Raw genomic sequence first — 19,372 nt, 5'->3', positions numbered from 1 at the left:
AAAAACTGTCCACCAGGCCATATCGGGATGTTAGTAAAAATATATAATAGCTTCGGTAGGATTACCATTTTTAGTCAGGCCACTCGACAGGCGGAGTTTGGTGGAGATAGTACTCAATAGGTGTTCATGATTGTCTGAGTATAGGGAGGTTTTATACCCCGACACGATCATTCCCAGGTATCTTATTTTAGTGGGGGGCCATTGCAGTCCATGTGTGTTGTCCGGGCACCGCGTGGCAGGGGTTAGGAGAAAGATTTTGGATTTAGATCTGTTGGTCCTATAGCCTGAGTATTCGGCAAACTTGTGTATGGTTTCCATTGCCGGACCGAGATGTATATCAGGTTCCCGGACATACAGCAATGTATCGTCTGCGTATAAGGATATTGATTGGGTTAGGCTGGCCATCTTTATGCCCCTCTGTCCCTGATGTTCCCTGATGGCTGCTGCGACTGGTTCCATTGTGAGGGCGAACAGTATGGGGGAGAATGGGCATCCCTGTCTCGTGCCCCTGCCCAACCCAAACCAGTCAGACAATGTACGGTTAGTTAGCACTCTAGCTCCGGGGTCAGAGTACAATAGCCTGACGCATCTCAGAAAGTACGGGCCAATTCTGAATTTCTCAAGCACTGTAAATAGGTACGTCCATGACAATGAATCAAATGCTTTTTCTGCATCGAGGGATACAGCTACCGCCTGGGCTTCAGGTTTTATCTGGGCCATGATTCCAAACAGTCTCCAGAGATTCAGTGCCGTTGACCTGGTGGGAATGAAGCCGCACTGATCAGGGTGTACTAATGTGGGCATTTTTGGTAGCAGTTTCGTGGCCAGAATTTTAGCAAAGATTTTGGCATTGCAATTTATTAGGGACAGGGGTCGGTAGGAGGACATCTCGTTGGGTGGTCGCCTAGGTTTCAAAAGCACTGTTATTAAAGCCTCTCTCATTAATGTTGGGAGGGTTCCTAATTCTATAGCTTCCTCCCACACCGACAGTAGCACCGGGGCCAGTTCCTCATTCAGTTCCTTGTACAACTCTACTCCCAATCCGTCTGAGCCCGGTGCTTTTCCGTTGGCTAACGATTGCTTCTGTGATCTCATCAGTCGTTAGGGGTTGGTCGAGCGCAAGTTTATATTCTATGGGCAGTGTCGGGAGAGTGATATTATCCAGGTACTTTCTTACATCACTGGCTGATTTCAAATCATGATTAGAGTATAGTTCTGAATAAAAAGGGGTGAACTCTCTATTTATCCCCTCTTCACTAGTGGTCACTGTGCCGTCCCCTGCTAATATGCTGGAGATCGGTGTATGCTGTCTCTCGGCCTTTAACAGGTTGGCTAAGGTATGACCTGCTCTATTCCCTTCACCGTACCTGCATGCTCTGGGCGGAGTTGACATATATAGTAGTTCCCTAGTTGCTAGTTTATTGAATTCCAGTAGACTGCTGTTAATGTCTGAGAGGGTTTTGTCTTCATGTGTAACTGTATACCGCGCTTCTAGGTCTCCCAAGAGTTTCTCTACCTCTGCCAGTTCTACCCTGACTGACTTCAACATACCCGTAGATTTAGAGATTAGTATCCTTCTCACCCATACCTTAAAGGTTTCCCAAAGGGTTGCGTGCCTATCAACTGATCCCCTGTTGGTATCAAGGAAGTGTTCCACCTCTATAGCAATGCGTCAGTTACCGCTGGGTCCCTAAGAATGTCTGGTGGCATCCTCCATCTCCTAGTCGGGGGTTTTACATTTTCTAGTTTAATTTCCACTATGATGGGGGGGTGGTCTGACAGGGTGCGGGGAAGTATCTCACAGCTATTGATCTGGTGCATGAGGGATGCAGATACCAGCCAATAATCTATTCTAGACTCAGTGTCGTGCACCGAGGAGTAAAACGAGTATTGTCTCTTATGTGGATGTAGCGATCTCCAGGCATCAACCATTGTCAATTGTAATTGGATTTGTTGTAACATTGCTGCTGTCTTGGAGGGATTTTGGTGTTTGATAGTAGAGCAGTCTAGCGTGATGTCCAGGATGGTAGTAAAGTCCCTTCCCCACAGTATCTGTTCACACCCCGTGTAGCCTATTTCATGTAGCATGTCTACGTAAAAATCAGGGTCATCTAAATTCGGGCCATAGGTATTTACTAACACCATCTCCCTCCCCGCAATGCTGCCCCATACTATGACATAGCGACCCTGAGTGTCTATTTTGCTTTTACCAAATCGAAAGCCTACGGAGGGGTGAATCAGAGTAAGAACACCTCTTGCCTGTGTGGAGTATTCAGTGTAATATCTATGTTGCCCCCAGTTCTTCAAGAATTCTGTGTTTACTTTCCGGAGTGCGTGAGTTTCTTGCAGCATGATCACCTGAGGGTGGTGCCGAGTGACATAGGCTCCCACCTTGCTCGATTTAGTTCAGTTGTTCAATCCTCGAACATTCCATGTAAGAAGTTTTAGCTTCGGCCCCTGAGTCAACGCTCTAGTGTGTGCCATGACTGTGTGTCTTTACTGTGTTCCTTATCCCAATGTTTCTTGGAAGCGTGTCATATACAGCGGCGCAACCACAAATTTTAACTTGTAGGACCCCTCTAACTGGGTCCCCCAACCTGATTCCCATACAGCTCAACATATCGAAGTCTCATATGGCAATTTGACCCCCCACCCACATCATCTCCCCCAACTTGACGATGCTGCCCGATAACTCTCGAAACCTTCCCCATGGGCATTACCCAAAACTGATGGAGCTTTCCTGAGGGTAGCCTGCTGCGGCCATCCGGCTTACCCTGTTAGGGGCTCACGGCTCGAAACTACAATGAACCTGTGTCCGGGCCGCTCTTTGCAAGTATTCCTTTCTTCCTGTGACAGGGAGTAGATGGTTTGCTCCGGTCAGTCTGCTGAGTCTTGCCTCTCCTCTCCCGCTTGTGGTCTAGCGTTTTGATCAAGTACCCGGTCTCTGCGAGGGAGCGGGATAAAGGCCTCCACGTATGCCATGGCTTCTCTGGGGTTTTCGAAAAAAAGTGGGCTCTACCACCATGATGGATTCTCATCTTCGCTGGGAAGATGAGGGCATATGGTACATTGCGCATCCGCAGTTGTTTTTTCACCAATTTGTAGAATCGTCGCTGTGCCTGTATACCAGCGGAGAAATCTGGGTATATGTGAATTCTGTTGTGCTCAAAATGTAAAGTGCCTTTCTCTCTGGACAGTCTGAGTATAGCATCCCTGTCCCTGTAGTTGAGGAGACGTGCTATTATGGTGCGAGGTGGGGCCCCTGGCTTTGGCGGTGGTGCCAGAGTGCGGCGGGCCCTCTCCACGAGGAAATGCTCCGAAAAAGATTCTGCTCCCAGGATATCTTTCAAAAGGTTTTCCACTTGTCGCTCCATGTCGCCCTTGCCAAAAGTTTCCGCAACTCCAACAATCCAGATGTTATTCCTTCGAGATCTCGATTCTAAATCTTCGCACTTACTTTGGGTTTTATGTAGTTCTGTTTGGAGTTGTGCTATGTCGCGGCCATGTTGTAAAATTGTGTCTTCGTCCGTGCTTATTCTACTCTCTGCTTCCGTGATACGCTTGCTCTCCTTCTCCACTCGAGCTTTCAGGGATCCAATCGTTGCCACTATCTCATCCAGTTTGACATTGACCGCCATAAATCCGTTCTGGACTAGTGCTGCTAAGCGCTCTAAGGGATCTTCTTCCTGTCTGTCAGGCGCCTGTTGCACCCCGTCGGCCGCCCTGTGTGGTTGGGAGCTGGCGAAGGAGTCCATTGGGCCGGTCTTTTTCCCTCCTGTGCCCTTCCTCTCGGTGCGGCCCATGTGTTGTGGTGTATGGCCTGAGAGTGGATTGTGTTCTCCCATGTATTAAAGTCGACTGTGTAATTGTTCAGTGGAAAGAGAGCGGAAAGTATGGAAGCGCTTTCTCTTTTGCACCCCCTACCACAGGGTGTTTACACACTTATTTTGTCCCTTCTATGGAGCCGAAATCTTTACCAGGAGGACCTCAAAAGTCTGATCAGAATGTTTGGGACCAGTCCCCCGGCGCCGGCCACGGCGTCACTCGTCGCACGCCAGCGAGAGCAGTGCACAGCTCCTCTGGCTGCACCGCCGGCTTCCCGCTTCTCTCCCTCTCTGCCCACTCAGCTTCGGTCGCCCGTGCTGTCCTCCGGCGGTAGCACAACGCACCAGGCTGGAGGCAACCGCACTTCGTTTTTCTTCCCGGGCCCTGCGGTATGGCAGTCACCGCGACGCCCTTCCCCCAATGTGGCCTGTTCTTTCCCACCGCACCTCCGGCACACAGTGAATGTCCTGCAGAGCTGCTGGACGGCTACGCCAACTCCTCTCGGCCGCCAAAGTGCTTCAGGCAGGATAGCACAGCGATCTCGTCACGTATGTGCCAGTTTTTCAGGGTCTGTCCAGGAGGCCCTCCGCCACAGGAATCTTCCTTCTTTTATCGTCTGAAACGGCGTTGGGAGGATTTATTTAAAGCAGGATTTTTGTTCGAGCCGGAGCTCACCTTTCAGGCAGCCATATTCGATGCGTGCAACAGCGCCCCCCAGGGGCTGCAGTTTTTTATTAGAGCCACTGGTGGGGCCCCGGCATGTACCCGGGCAGGGGGGGGTCTGCGACGTGGTTATGGGGGGGGCGCCGGGCCCAATTAGATGGACCCAAACCCCCCCCCACACCCCCACCCAGCTCCAGGTCCGCGGGTCTGCTGAGTTACCACCTCCAAATGTGGCCCTGGATACGCCCACCCCTCCCCCACCGGAGGTATGAGGCTTGCTGGCAGTGTCTCGGGATTCCTGGAGTTGCCCCTCGGTCAGTGGGGGCGTATATGGCGGTAATCCCCCAAGAGTGGAGGCCCAAGTGCCCAGCTGTGTGCTAGGGGGTCCTCGTGTGGGCAATTTGTTCGTGTTAGCAGGGCAGCACCTTTGTGGACCGCATTGGGGGCCCCAAGTGTCCAAAGTTCTGCTGGGATAGCACCCGCCCCTCTCCTCACCTCTCTCCTTAAGGTTCTGTATGTGGGGGGTGTGTGGACGTGCTCCTGTGTTGGCCCCAGTGGTGATGAGCCCCCTTGTGAGCGGGGCGGGCTGCCCAGCAGGTTGGGGGGGCGATCATGGGACCACGGGCCCTCTTCCGCGATGTGGAGTGGTGCCGCTGTTTCAACCCCACGCAGCTCTTCACTGCCGTCTCTGTGGGGTTGCAGATGCAGGTCTTGGCAAGTGTGGCCCTGGGCTGGGGGGGCCCTCCCGGACCGGAGTCGGCTCACGAACCGCGGGTTGCTCTACTTGACGTCCCGCACCAGGGCTACGCTCAGCGACGGCCCAGGCGTGCTGGCGGCCAGTTCGCTTCGCCATGTGTGCTTCAAGGTCTGCAGCGGGTGCTGGTGTTGCTGTGAGCTGCCTGAGGCCCGCTGGTGGGGGAGGGGGAGCTCCAAAGCTCCGTCGATGTTTCTCCGCTTTGGGGGCACCTCCAAGCCTGGGGATTCTTTCCACTGGTGCGTTATGGGTTTACCAAGCCGTATCATGTAGTTATTAATGGGATGGGGCCCGTTTGCCACAGTTTCTCCGCCGTTTTCCCGGGGCTGGTTGTGGAGCTAACAGCTCAGACAGCCATCATGCCTGCTCTCCTGGTGGCCTATCGATCCTTATCACTTTTGACGATGTGTTGATAGCATGTTGTTTATTGTCATCATTTTAATGAGAGCATTAGTCTGATCTACTTTTTCTGCTCTATCACTTCTTGCAATATCATAGTCTTGCCTGCCACATTTGGCTTGTTTGAAATTCTGCATCTAGGCGCTCCTCTATCTTATTCATTAAGGTTTCTGCATGCATAGATTTGTTTATAATGCATTAGTGCAAGCAGGGTAGCTTGGTCCGTAACTGTCTCGACCAGCGCCTCTTGCATTTTCATGAATGGAGAGAAGTTATTGTGAAGTTGTCATAACTAACATATTTTGCATGTCTAACATTGATGTAGCTATTGAGGCAAACTCTTGGTCTGACACCTGTTCGCATCTACATTTGATTGATGTATCATTAGCTTGTATGCCTTGATCTGTAGCATTCTGCGACTGCGCTTGTATATTTTGCTCCTTTCTTGGAGTGCTAATCCGGTTAAGTCGAGGTGTCTGTTTGCTGTACACTTCATTGCTTTTGGTAAGTCGTTCCTCAAGCTCCAGCTCAATCGGGGGTATCACATCAGTGCATTTCAATTTCCCGAAGACCTCTTGTCTTTTTTCATGATTCTTCATAAGAATCTCGATTTCCGCTATATCGAGTGATAGCCTTTCTGCTCTAGAATTTTGTTGGGCCTTATTTCTTTGGAGTAGCAGCTGGGACTGTCTTCGGCTTTCATATGATGATTGCCATTTTCTTCTGGCTTGTTTTGCTTTTTCTTTTTGTGTTGAGGCAGCATCATATTCTGTGGATGTCGATAGCAGATTCTTCAAGCTCTCTGTAAATTGTCCAGTCATTGAATCCTTTGCCAGCCCTGTAGATTACAAGTCTGCTTTGTTGTAAATCATCTTGACGATTGCATCAGGCATATAGCTTTCGTGATGGTATATTCATTGCTTTCTTGTTCTTGATCTATCAGTGGTATGTTCCGATCATCGACTCGCATTATTTTTTGCCTTAGCATCTGTTCATTTCCTTCTAGCATAACTGTGCCTGGCTTCGTGATGCCTCCTTTGGCATTTTTCAATATCAATTGTTTATCGTTAGTCTTCTTTTTCTCTCTCCCGTCTGCCTTACTCTGTGGATCCCCTTTCATGGGGAGTGAGGGCCCTTTCTCTTCTTTTTCAATATCGTAGTTGTGTGGAATTGAGTGGCAATAGGTGTGCTTCACAGTCCACCTTGGGCGTTTTATATCCTACCTTGAAAGGTTCCTCGATATGAAACTCTGATAAACTGTGCTGCATACGCTCTTGTTGAAATTGTTCCGTGCAATTTAGTGGTTCAGAGACTGATTAGGACATGGTCTTAGTGCGTTGTCTAGTCTGTGGTGGGGTCATCTTTCACTGGCAAGCTCCACCTACTTCGCTGTCGTCTTCCGGCTGTATTCTGCGTAAATCAATCTATCTCTTTATTTTCTTGTTTTCATACTTCGTTTCCGGTCACTGCTATTATGAGCAGCAATTTCTTTGTTTAAATCAAGGTTTATCAGTTTGCTGGTCACATAGCGTGCTCGACTAGCCTTCAGGCGTCAGCGTACATCCAAGTGGATCAAAGGCTATATTCGCCCGCAGTCTCCACCAACGCTGTGTGTCGTAGCCGCTCGGTATCAGTGGCACTTTGCAGCCATTTATTAAAATCGACTTTACGAAGTGTAAGGGGGGGTGAGGGATCGAATCAGCAATTATTTCGTACTATTTGAAATCACTCCCCTCCCACTGTTCCCTTACCTCGTTTCTCTTTTTTCCGGTGTACCTCTCCGATTATCCACTTCAGGGCCCGCAAACATGTGGCCTCAGATCATTCAGTCCTTTCTCTGGCACCCCAAACTGTAGCGCTCGCAGCCGCACTCTATATTCTTAATTTCCTACGAGTTTGAGGCGACGCTGCGATGGTTAGGAGGCTTTGCAGCTGGAGGACTAGCAAATGGCCTGCTACAGCCACACGCCCAACGCCACAAGGGTGCCGCCACCTCGTAGAAATAGTGTCACTTCCGGGGTGGGCGTGGCCTAGAAACGCTGCGCTACGGGGCGTGATACGGTTCCCAATGTTCCAAGATGTAAAATCACAGATGCAACAAGAAATTCACTCGGTCAATGATCCAAGGCAAGTTGAAACCCTGCAGGGTGCCGCTGCCTCGTAGAAATAGTGTCACTTCCGGGGTGGGCATGGCCTAGAAACGCCGCGCTATGGGCCGTGATACGGTTCCCAATGTTCCAAGATGTAAAATCACAGATGCAGCAAGAAATTCACTCGGTCAATGATCCAAGGCAAGTTGAAATATCAATCTTCTGGAGTTAAGCGCATTATTTTGGGCCCCCAAGTCCTTCCTTTCACAATTCAGCGGTCAAGTGGTCTGGGTATTCACAGTTAACACCACCACAATAGTTTATATCTGCAAGCAGGCGAAGCCCATGCTCTGTGGCACTGGAAAAGAACATGCTCCTCATTCCTTTCCACCTACCGGGTGTTCAAAACACCATGGAATATTCCCTCAGCAGGTAACTCAGTTCCTTTTCACAAATGGGAGCTACAGGAATCTCATCTCTTGCCTGATATTCAGTCCATGGGGCATCCCAGAAGCCGTCCTCTTCTCTTCCCATGCCAAGAGGTGCGTGGCTTTTGCCAGTAGCTTCCGTCATCAGGAGGGCCTGGGAGATGCCTTCACATTCCCCATGCAAAGTTCTTGTACGCTTTCCTCCCCATCCCCCGGGTGGGTCAGTGGTAAAGGTCTTTGGACAATAACAATTCTGGTACTCCCACCTCTTTGCCCTGTCTTCTGCCGTGCCGATGAAGCTGCCTCCTCTGCAATTTTCTCTCCAGGAGCGACGTTGCAGTGTTACACCATGACCCGGCCTTTATGAACCTGACGCCATAGCTCCTACACTCCTAGAGTTCGGCTATATACCACTGCCACAATACTGCAAGGACATTCTAGCTAGAGGTTTTCCTGCTGGTGCAAGACATAGGGCCTTGACCCTTTCAACATGCTACCTAAGGACGTCAAACCATATTTGCTCTCATTGGCTAAGTCGGGCTTGGCACATTCCTCCATCAAGGTGCACCTGGCGGCTATCGCACGCTATTCTCGCTCCTCTTCAAGGCCGTCTCTGTGATCCTTTCGTTTGATCAAGTAGTTCCTCGAGGGGCTTTTCCGTTCCTTCCCTCCAGTCCGACGACTGGCCCTGCCCTGGGAGTTGAATATTGTCCTTGTGCGACTCATGAGACAACGTGTTGAGCCTCTGCATAAAGTCTCTCTCAAGTACCTGTCCTGGAAGACTGCTCTGCTGGATGCCAACACATTGGCTAGACGTGTGGGCTTTCTCGTGCAAGCCCCCCACCCACACTTGGCTTTCCACAAATGCAAGTTCGAGCTGCGCACTAACCCTTCATTAATGCCTAAAGTTCCTCCCAAGTTTCACCTCAATGAGCAAGTGGTGTTACCTGTTTTCTCTGTTTTGCATTTTTCACCCGTGGAACGCTGTCTGCATTCTCTGGCTGTCGTGCAAGCTTTTAAATATTACACGTGCTACCCAAATCTGGAAATGGCCTCCAGGGATGGAGCTAAGGGAACCCTTTCTATTGTCTTTGTGTCAATATGACTGAGATTAATGCTACAAGAGCACTAAAGTGACTGCAGTTTTATTTTGATCAAATAAACTGCTCTGTTTACTGAGGATTCCCAGACTGATGACAGGGAATATTTATACAGCATGTGAGTCTATGAAAGATACCAATACTGGAGAACAGGAGTTACAGGTAAGTAACATATTCCTTACAGGGCCTGTGGGGTCTCTGGTTCGCATTGTATGACCTGCTACCTACATACTGGGTCTATTTAAAGGGGCTTTTTTGTTAGATGCCATATGTGACAGTCTCCTGCCTGATGACAGGGATTAAGTAACCATGGTATCCTCCCTATACATGCCCCATGTCAATCGCCAATTAGCTCCTGGAGGCCCCCAGCCTTCTTCGTCATTCCGCTTTGTATCCCCAGATTTAAGCATGCAACTTTGTCACAGAGGAAAGCTTTGACTAGTGCAGAATTAGCTGACGATGTGCATTTAGAAGTGTTGGTCGCAGACAGAACCTCAAATACATGTATACTCTTATCTTGTCAAAATATTCATTGATTTGAAAAAAAACTTGAGATAATTATAATTATTGTTAATGGAGATCGAAATTATTTAAATGCAAAAAATGTTTTGCCGGTTATGAAACGGTTTCATATTTGGGATTTTGCTACGATATTATCTTTTTAAATTAGTTATGTTGTGGAATACATATGTAATGGTGGTTCCTTTTTCAATATTGAAAAATGTGGTCCTGATTCAGCAAGTTAGGAAACTATTTTAAAACTGATTTCATGATGTTTTGTTGTTGTAGGCATCATTGGTGGATTTACCAGTGTATTCACCTCAACAGTAGAAGGTGTGAAAACAGAAGGGGGTGTCAGTGGGTTCATTTCGGGCCTTGGTAAAGGGCTTGTTGGAACAGTAACTAAACCAGTAGCTGGAGCATTGGATTTTGCATCTGAAACTGCTCAGGCTGTGAGAGATACAGCAACCCTAAGTGGACAAAGGTCAGTTATTTACACTTTTATAATCTATTTGTTTTACATATCAGTATATAGTACGTGTATATGTATACAGTGCATATCATCATCAACATTGCCCTCTGGACTGCCAACAAAGCCGCTGCGGCACTTGACTTGTTTTTCCGACTCAACTTTCACTTCCTTTGCATCACTGAAATTTGGATACCCCCCTTCAATTCCACTGTTCCCGCTTCTCTCACCACCCCCTCTTACTCCTTCTCTCATGTCTCACGCCCCTCTGGTTGCGGGGGCAGCATCGGTCTCATCCACCACCCTAAATGTCTCATCTCACCCAGCCCTATCTCTCCCTACCTTCTCTTTCTTCGAATATCTCTTCAAATCCTTCACTTACCCTCATGCAATCAACTTCTTAATTATTTACAGACCTCCTGGCCCCCTCTCTTCCTTTTACGAGGACCTGGATCAACTCCTCTCTCTGATCTCCCCCTCCCCTACTCCTCTCTCAGTTCTAGGCGATTTCAACCTTCCCCTCTCCAACTCCTCTCAATCTTCCCCTCTCCTCTCCATACTAGACTCCTATCTCCTCTCTCCCCTCCCTACTCCTCCCACCCACTCCTCTGGCTCCACTCTAGATCTCATCTTTATCTCAACCTACTCCTCATCACCTGTATCTTCTCTTCCCAACTATCTCTCTGACTATGCCTTGCTCTCCTTCTCCCTTACTCCCCCCTCCTCCTTGTCCTCCCCCTCTCACTCACCTCCCTCCTTCTCTCGTTGCGATCTCTGCAACTTTAACCCTTCCCTCTTCTTCAACTCCTGCTCTTCTTCCCTCCCCCTCTCTCTGACTTCTCTCTCAGCCAACGATGCCCTCTCCTCTCTGTCCTCCTCTATATCCACCAGTCTCGACCAACTCTACCCTCTTACTTCCTTCCACCCCTCTCACAAACCTTCCTAACCCTGGCTTTCCATTCACCTTCTGTCCATGCGTCGTCTCCTCTGTTGCCTTGAACGACGTTGGATCAAATTCCCTTCTCTGACTAATCTCTCCTCCTATTTTTCATATCACTCTCTACGACTCTTGTCTCAAATCAGCCAAATGCTCCTACTACTCTAACCGTCTCCACTCACAAGCCTCACACCCCCGTTGAATTTTCCAAACCCTCTCTCGCCTTCTTTCCCCTCCTACTCCTGATCCCTCTGCCAACTCTCCCCTCTCTCCTTCTGACTTTGTCCACTTCTTCTCATCCACAATTCTCTCTCTATGCCAAAACATCCTTTCACCTTCCTACTCCCCTCCTCCCTCCTCCTTCTCCCCCACCTCTGCCAGCATGGCTACCTTCTCTCCTATCACCACATTCTGTGTCTCCCTTCTTCTGTCCAAAACACACCCTACTGCTGCCCCCTCTGATCCCCTTCCCACCTCCCTTATTCCTAAAATCTACCCCCTCCTCCTTCCCTACCTAACTACTTTCTTCAACATCTGTCTCTCCTCTGCCCCCTTTCCCTAAGCTTTCAAACACGCTACCCATCCTGAAGAAACCTTCTGCTAACCCCCTTCTTTCTTCCAACTTTCGACCAATCTCGCTTCTCCCCTTCCTCTATAAGCTCCTGGAGTGCGTAGCCTACTCTCAACTCTCAGCTTTTGTATCCACTCAATCTCTCCTCCCGCCAGCCCAATCTGGCTTCCGCCCTAAACACTCCACTGAAACTGCTCTCAATTATGTGCTCAATTCACTCCTCACTGCTCGCTACACAAAGCAATCCTCAATTCTCATCCTCCTTGACCTGTCTGCTGCCTTTGATACCGTAGATTACCCCTTGCTTCTCAGTACTCTGTCCTCCTTTGGCTTCAAAGACTCAGTCCTCATCTGGCTCTCCTCTTACCTCTCCAACCGTTCCTTTGCTGTCTCCTGGGCGGATGCACCTCCTCCAACTTCCCCTTGGACTACGGCGTCCCCCAGGGCTCTGTACTCTGTCCTTTTCTTTTTCTCTCTATACCTCCCTTCTTGCCCCGGTCATCTCTTCTTTCAGCATCTCTCACCATTTCTACGCTGATGACACCCAACTCTTTCTCTCCTTCTCTTCTCTCACTCCTGACCTCCAGCTCACTCTATCTTCCTGCCGTACAGCCATCAAAAATTGGATGTCATCACACTTTCTTTCCCTCAACACTGACAAGATGGAAGTCCTCTTCTTTCCTTCTAACACACTTTCCTCCACCCCCCCTTCATTCACTTCCCCTCTTCCAACCTCCCCACCTCCACCCATGCTCGCAATCTAGGCCTCCACCTTGACTCTTCCGTCTCCTTCTCCAACCATATCTCTCTTACCTCTCGTGCATGTCGACACCATCTCTTCAAAATCCGGAAGATCTGCTCCTCCCTCACCTTCCATGCTTCTAAACTCCTAATCTCCTCCTGCATCTTCTCCCATCTCTTCTAATGCTCTTCTCTCCTCTTTGGACTCCCTGTCTCTCACCTGGGCCCCCTCAAATCCATCTACCACTCCTCTATCCGCACTCTGTCTCCTCGGTCCTCGCGACTCCATTTCCTCCTCACTCTCTCACCTTGGCTGGCTTCCCTTTCTCTCCCAACTTAAATGTATTTTAATTCCTCTGTCTGGTTTATCTCTTCATGACCTTGCTCCCCCCATCTCTCTTCTCTCCTCTCATTTTACACTCCCTCCCGTTCTCTCCGCCCGGCTGACCTCTTCCTCCTGACTGTACCCTCGTCCCCATGTGCCTCCTCATGCTTCCGGTCCTTTCAGCTCTTAGCCCCCTTACATTGGAACTCCTTACCTCTCTCTATCCGCTCCATCCCCACCTGCTCCTCCTTCCGCACCTCCTTGAAAGCCCTTCTGATCCACCTTCCCTGATTTTCCTTCCCTAACATCTCTCCTCCCCAGCTCCCCTGTCCCCTTCACATTCCCTTTCTTCCCCCCCTTCACCTTCCTTCTCTCACCCACTTGATTTCGAATCAGATTTCTGGAAATCATTCCTTCCTCCCTGACCACTTCCCTCGCCCCCCTGCATCCTCACGCTTCCCTCTTCCCCTCCATCTATGTAAATTATTCTATATATTGTCTCACCGGTTTGTTTAATGATTGTATATATGCTTTTTTCATTATTGTACCTTGTTGTTATATTGTAAAGCGCTTTGGATTAAAGCGCTATATAAACCTAATAGACATAAACATATAGGTATTGTTTTCATTGAGGTGGTAATGGTGCCTCTACAGTGTTTTCCCAAGCAGAAGCTTGTTTTGACATGCATTTAATGACAAAAAAGAATCTGCAAACATTGTTTTTTAAAATGCAGGTGGTGGCAAAAGTAATTGGAGGAGGTTCACAAAGTCAAATTCTCGGTTCAACGATCTCAAGTAATCTTTTCCTGCTGCTAAACAGAAGCTACTGAACAGATTATATGAAACTTGGATTCTAATTTAAAGTTTGGTCCAAATGAAACCACTTTGCAGTTAGGTGTAAATTCATGCAACATAAAGGGCCCCATCACGAGTTGGGCGGTAGCCCTTAAATGCGGCCGCAATGCTATTACCGCTGCATTTAAGGGTCTGCCCAAACATGAGTATGACGTGTTTATCCCCAGCTCAGAGCTGGGGGAAAAGATGCCGGAAAAATGCTGGTTTTCGTTGTAATTACCGTGCAGTATCACCACTGGCAGTAATTGTGCTGAAAATTCCCCATTGGGTCCAATTAACCCAATGGGGATGGGGAATTACGTTTACCGCTCAACCCATGATCCGGCAGTAATACTGCTGGACTGGTGGGCGGTAACACAAATACAGTTGGGCAGTATCCCAGTCGGGATACCGCCCAACTCCTGATGAGGCCCAAAGTGTTAAATAAGAAAGAGAAAACGTATGGGTAGATTTATGATTAGTTTATATATACATTAATGGTTTGTTACATTACATTTCAAACTGAACATGAGAATCTTATTGTCTCTGTACATCATGAACGTACTGTACGTCTACCATCCTGGTGTTTTCTTGCATTTGCCACTTTTGGTGGACAGTAAACTGAAAAAATAAGATGAGTTTGCGGGCACTGTATAGCGTCTCCCTCAATTTCGACCCGCCCATATTGAGGGGTATGGCATGACCATGACATGTAGAATTTGAACCTATTTTGGTGAACACATTTCCAAATATGCCTGCACTGTTTTTACACACCACCAATGTGATCACAGATATTGGAGAGACATGGTCAGAACTATTTAAATCTAGGCATAGCAATGTTCACTCGGGATGTGGTGCAGTCACTTTATTACATCACAGACATGTATGTTTACTTAATTATTTAATGCTCTTGGCCCAAAGGGCACCTCATCTTTGCCCAAAGGGCACCTCAGCACTGCGTATTCACAATGGGTAAGATAGAGACATCTTAAAAGTGGATTTTTTAAATGTTTTGCTGCATGTTAAAAGTTGATCATTTCCAAGTACATTGCCAGAGAGAGAGTTCAGTATCTTAGTGGCTAGGATTGGAAAGGAATAACACGTGGCTTTAGAAAGTTTAATTGGTGGGATGCTGACCAGAGATTTCTAGTCACAACCTATATTACTGATTTCATCTCTGAGGTATTGAAGGATTGGTGGTTTTATCGACAAGCATGACGAGGGTCCTTGAGTGTGATTCAAGAACCCAGGGGCAGCCAGTGGGGCTCCTTTGAGACCGGTTTAATATTACCTGGCCTAAGTATGTTCATTACCACCTGCTGAAGTGCTCAAGAGAAAATGAAGTATTGAACCCATTTTTGATTGGCCCCAAGGAATAAAACATTTTAATTGTCCAGTTTAGCTCTAGTCATGGCCTGGCTACAGTAGGGAAATTGACCTCTGACAAAGGGCAGATCTGTAGAATTGGATGATAGCTTTGTTGAGTTTATTATGGTGTTTGCCTTAGATGAGAGAGTTCAGTCAAATGTAATTTGAAGGGATTCCACCTCCTCCTGTGTGCATATTGATATATCAGCAGTCGGTACATGCATGTGAGCTTGGTTTATTATCTATGTGGCAAGGAGGAGAAAATCTGTTTTTGAGTTATTGAGGCTCTACCACCTTGTCTTCATCAAGTCTTCATTGGGATGAAAATATTTATCAATGCGACGAAAACCGCTAGCTGGTCCCCAGAAAAATATAGCAAGAACTGAATATTGTCTGCATAGTGTGATGAATCCAGAGGTTTCGTCTCTTATCCCAAAGACTGAGCCACCTCCTTTGGGACTTGGGAGGTGAGCCTGCTACGCAATAACCTCAGTAGGGGACTGGGCAAGCTGGATCACACTGGGGATGACCTTCCACCCCCTTTGTCGGGAAGGAATGCCCAAAGAAGTATTCCCCTGCACCTTCGCTCATGACAGTCACAAGCATTCAAGGGTTACATGGGAGCTGAACAGAGGCTTCCAGGTACAGGGCCCATTTAAGGTGGGTGGCTTGATTTCTGACCTACCTGAGTTGCAGCCCCTCCATGGAACTGAGGACCACTGGATTCTTTCCCTCCGCTCCATGGTGGAACCTAAATACACCTTCCAGGCCAGAGAAGTGGAGAGCCCTGGACGGAGACTGGGAAACACTGACTTGCACTGGAGTGCAGAGGGGGAAGTCCCTCCTCGAAGGAGGAAGCAGTTAGGAGAGGTACTTGCAACTGCAGGCATCCCGCGGCAGGCTTCCACTTCAACAAAGGTAGGAGCCTGGGCGAATCTGGGATCGCTGAGAAAGGAATCAGTCATAAGCAACCAAGAAGTACCGGCGGACAAACCCTCCGCAGCCAAAGAGAAGAACCGGAGCAAAGACGCCAAGCTCACAGACGCCACGAGGACAAGTATTTGGATCTGGGAGGGCCCTAGAGACCGCCTCCCCAGTCAAGCAACGCCTTTAGATAGAAGGTACAATGCAATGTACGAGTGACAGGTTGAGGGTAGGGAGGTCACTCAGTAGCCCATGCATGGCTAATCACCAGAAGACCCCGGAAGCAGGAAGTGAAACCGTAACCGTAGCAGGGCTGAGTAAGCATGTAGCCCATGCACAGCTGATTGCTAGAAGACCCCAGAAGAGGGTGAACAAAAAGACAACCAAACCAGGGCTGAGTGAGCCTGTAGCCCACCTGGGACTGACACTCAGAAGACCCCTGAAAGGTGTGAGTGAAACCTCAACCGTAGAAAGTCTGACCGAGCCCATAGCCCAAGTTGGGCTGGTATTCATAGAGCCTCAGAAGAGTGGGCGAGAAACCCAGATGGAAAAAGGGTCGAACAGGCTCAGAGTTATCCTAGCAGTATTCGGAGAAGAACTGTTTTTTTCCCCGAACATTGACCCATGTAGATCAGCGGAACTGGTTTGTTTAATTCCTCCCTGGATAGGGGGACAAACCAAGAACTGTTTAAAACCTGTTTGTGCCAGCAGGATGCCGAGATACATCTTTTCTTTGTTGGAATGACCAGGCATAGATCTGAAACCGACTCTTAAGAACTCTGTGGTGGGGGTCAGAATCCAGCCATCACCTATGCACCAAAAGGGGATAGTAATCCTAGTCAACTCTGTGTCTTTCATTCTTTTTAGTGGAAGGGCAGAGTTTAGGTTAGTATAGGTTTGACGGTGGACCGAGTTTTATTTTTTGGACATCCTGGTGAGTACTGTTTATTATTTTCTAGAATGGGTTATTCGTTGTTGTGTTAGGGAATTAGTGGAGATTGTCTTTGGGTTAAAAATAAATAATCCTTTTTGAATATATCCTTGTGCCTGTCTCCTATTTCTGACTTACCACAATAGTTTGTCCCTGGTCAATTGGTCATTGTGAGGCTTAATATAAATGCTGAACGGTGCTGCAAACAAAAGTAACCATGAGGTGCTCCATATCCCAACGGGGTGAGGAAGTGTTCAAAATATGCCCATCGTAAGAATTACTTTGCCAATTGAGAATTCAAAACATTGTCCAACTAGGTCTGTCAATCCCACTTCTTTCTTTAATCTTTCCAATAGGATAGAGTTGACAACTCTGCTGACAGATCTAACAAGATCAACATGCCTGCACCATCCACATCCACCAACTGTTAGACTACCTTTAACATTCAACAATGCTGGCTCTATTCGGTTTAAAGCCCGGTTGGAGGTCACTTAAAAGCTTGAATTTTCCAGCATAGCGACTGGCACGGATTCACATCCTCATGAATATTCTCTGTCATCAGGCTGGGAATCCTTGTTTATAGAAAGCAGTTTCACTTTCGCTTCAAAACTGTATTTCTCCTCTAAACCAATCCCTATCCTCTGGCTCATACTGCCCCACATCCAATGACAGTCCTCTCTCTAAGCTCCATTCCTGGTGGCCATCTTCAGATTTGTACTGCACACTTCAGTGTTGGGAGTCCTCATCTTGCTCTCCAAGCTATTTTGTGTATGTTCGATTTTTATCGATAAAAACTTTGACAATTTTTGACTGATTTTTGCTGATCGTTCGCCCTAAGTTCGACTACCGGCAGCGGGGACTCCCTGTTGGCAAACATCTTCCCACATTGCAGATCTTCCATCGAAGTTTCGAGAAGGCCCGGGCTTCGGCCTACTTAACGCCTTTCGACCATGCCCAAGGAAAAGAGGAGCCTCTTCAAATTCTGCGTGAAGTGTGGATTGAGGAGTGTATTTGTCGAGGATCGTCATCAGAGATGCCTTACTCCTACGTCCCGTCCCCTTCCCTCCATACTGTATGGGCGTCCCTCGCTAGGGACAGGGGACGGAACCTTTTTCACCAGAATAAATCATTCCCTTTAAATTTAGAGGTACGTGGCCCTGGGACCATGCGCTCCTCTGACTCCGCCCACCGGCGCCACTCCCCAGTCATCTTTTCCGTGTCGACGGGAACAAACCGCTTTCACCAGCGCTCCTGGGTTAGGCCTCCGGCCTAGTAATTCCACGCACTCTTCCCCAGAGAAGTGGTTTTTTGTCTTCTTCTTTCTTGTCTTTAATCAGATACCTCTGTCCTCTGGCACCACGCTCCTCCTCGGCGCATGTCGACATCAGTGGCAGGTGTGCAGCCTGCGAGCGGCTCTTCCCTACTTCTGACCCCACTCACTCTGCATCTGCTGCCTTGGCCCCGACCACGGCTGGGAAGGCTGCGATGCGCTGACACCGCGCACTCTGAAGAACAGATTAGCTCGGTGGAGGGAGCTCTTCGGAAGGTCGCCTCTAGACAGTGGAGTAACTTTGCTGAAAATGTTGGGGGGGACATGGCATCTTAAGAAAAGGGGCCCCAGCCAAATGAATGGGGACAAAATGGTGTACCATGAAAGTTGGGGGGGACAAACACCCCTGTCCCCCCCTAAAATTACGCCCATGCTTCTAGAGGACTTAAAGGAATTTGTCAAGCACAAGTCAAAGCCCAGAGTAGGGGCACTATTTTGATCCGCACCTCGCAAAGGGGACCCCTTTCCCAGCACGAGCGGGAGGGGACCTTCCAGGTTCTTGTACCAGGGCGGGTACCGAGGCAGCTGCAGCTACCGCCCACCAGGCTGAGGGGTCACTATATCCTACTGGTGACGTCACTGAGGGACCACAAGGTTCTATTACCGGGTGTCTGCCCTAGTACAAGACGGATATCTGAGGGGGCACCTGTATGCAGCACTAGCGGCGAAAAAAGCAGAGGGTAATCATCCTACCAGGCCCCGTCATGAGGTGTAGGTTAGGCCTCAACCTCCACCGCCATGAGTCCTGGAAGAGGCTGGGCCCAGCGTGGTAAGCACCACGAGACAGGCACGTGGCATGCAGCCCGACAAGATGGCCGCAGCCCAGATAAAATGGCGGCTCGCCCGACACCATCCCCCTTTGGGTAACAGGTAGAGGAGCAAGTTTCCAGGTGGGACTGGTCTTCACCGGGCATGTGGCCTACGGCATACCCTTCATCGTCACAGGGCAGATACACACCGCAGACAGTAAGGCAGAGTGTGTCCAGGTCTCAGCCCATGCCTGCGCCTCCAAGCACTCCACCGGCCTGTGAAGACAGGTTTTTTTTAAAAATGTCTGACCCTCATGAGGTTTCCACGGATGAGCATCATCCTCAAGGATGTGATCTGGGACATGCTCCTTCCCGTCCTGCTGCTGGCACCCCCGGCCACTCCGCCCGTGGTGCCAGCAGCTCTACCCACAGT

General features: G+C 48.8%; 1 protein-coding gene across 1 annotated transcript in view; it reads left to right on the top strand.

Annotated features, from left to right (window-relative positions):
* Positions 1 to 19,372, top strand: part of VPS13D (vacuolar protein sorting 13 homolog D) — a 3,263,180-nt gene that overhangs the window by 3,129,549 nt on the left and 114,259 nt on the right. The window contains exon 67 of the mRNA XM_069610908.1: positions 10,049 to 10,244. Within this exon, the coding sequence (XP_069467009.1) occupies positions 10,049 to 10,244 (196 nt within the window). The remainder of the gene's footprint in view (positions 1 to 10,048; positions 10,245 to 19,372) is intronic.

The sequence above is a fragment of the Ambystoma mexicanum genome, chromosome 8, assembly GCF_040938575.1.
Source record: "Ambystoma mexicanum isolate Mex_15411 chromosome 8, UKY_AmexF1_1, whole genome shotgun sequence".
NCBI lineage: Eukaryota > Metazoa > Chordata > Amphibia > Caudata > Ambystomatidae > Ambystoma > Ambystoma mexicanum.
This window is presented reverse-complemented; position numbering and strand designations above follow the sequence as displayed.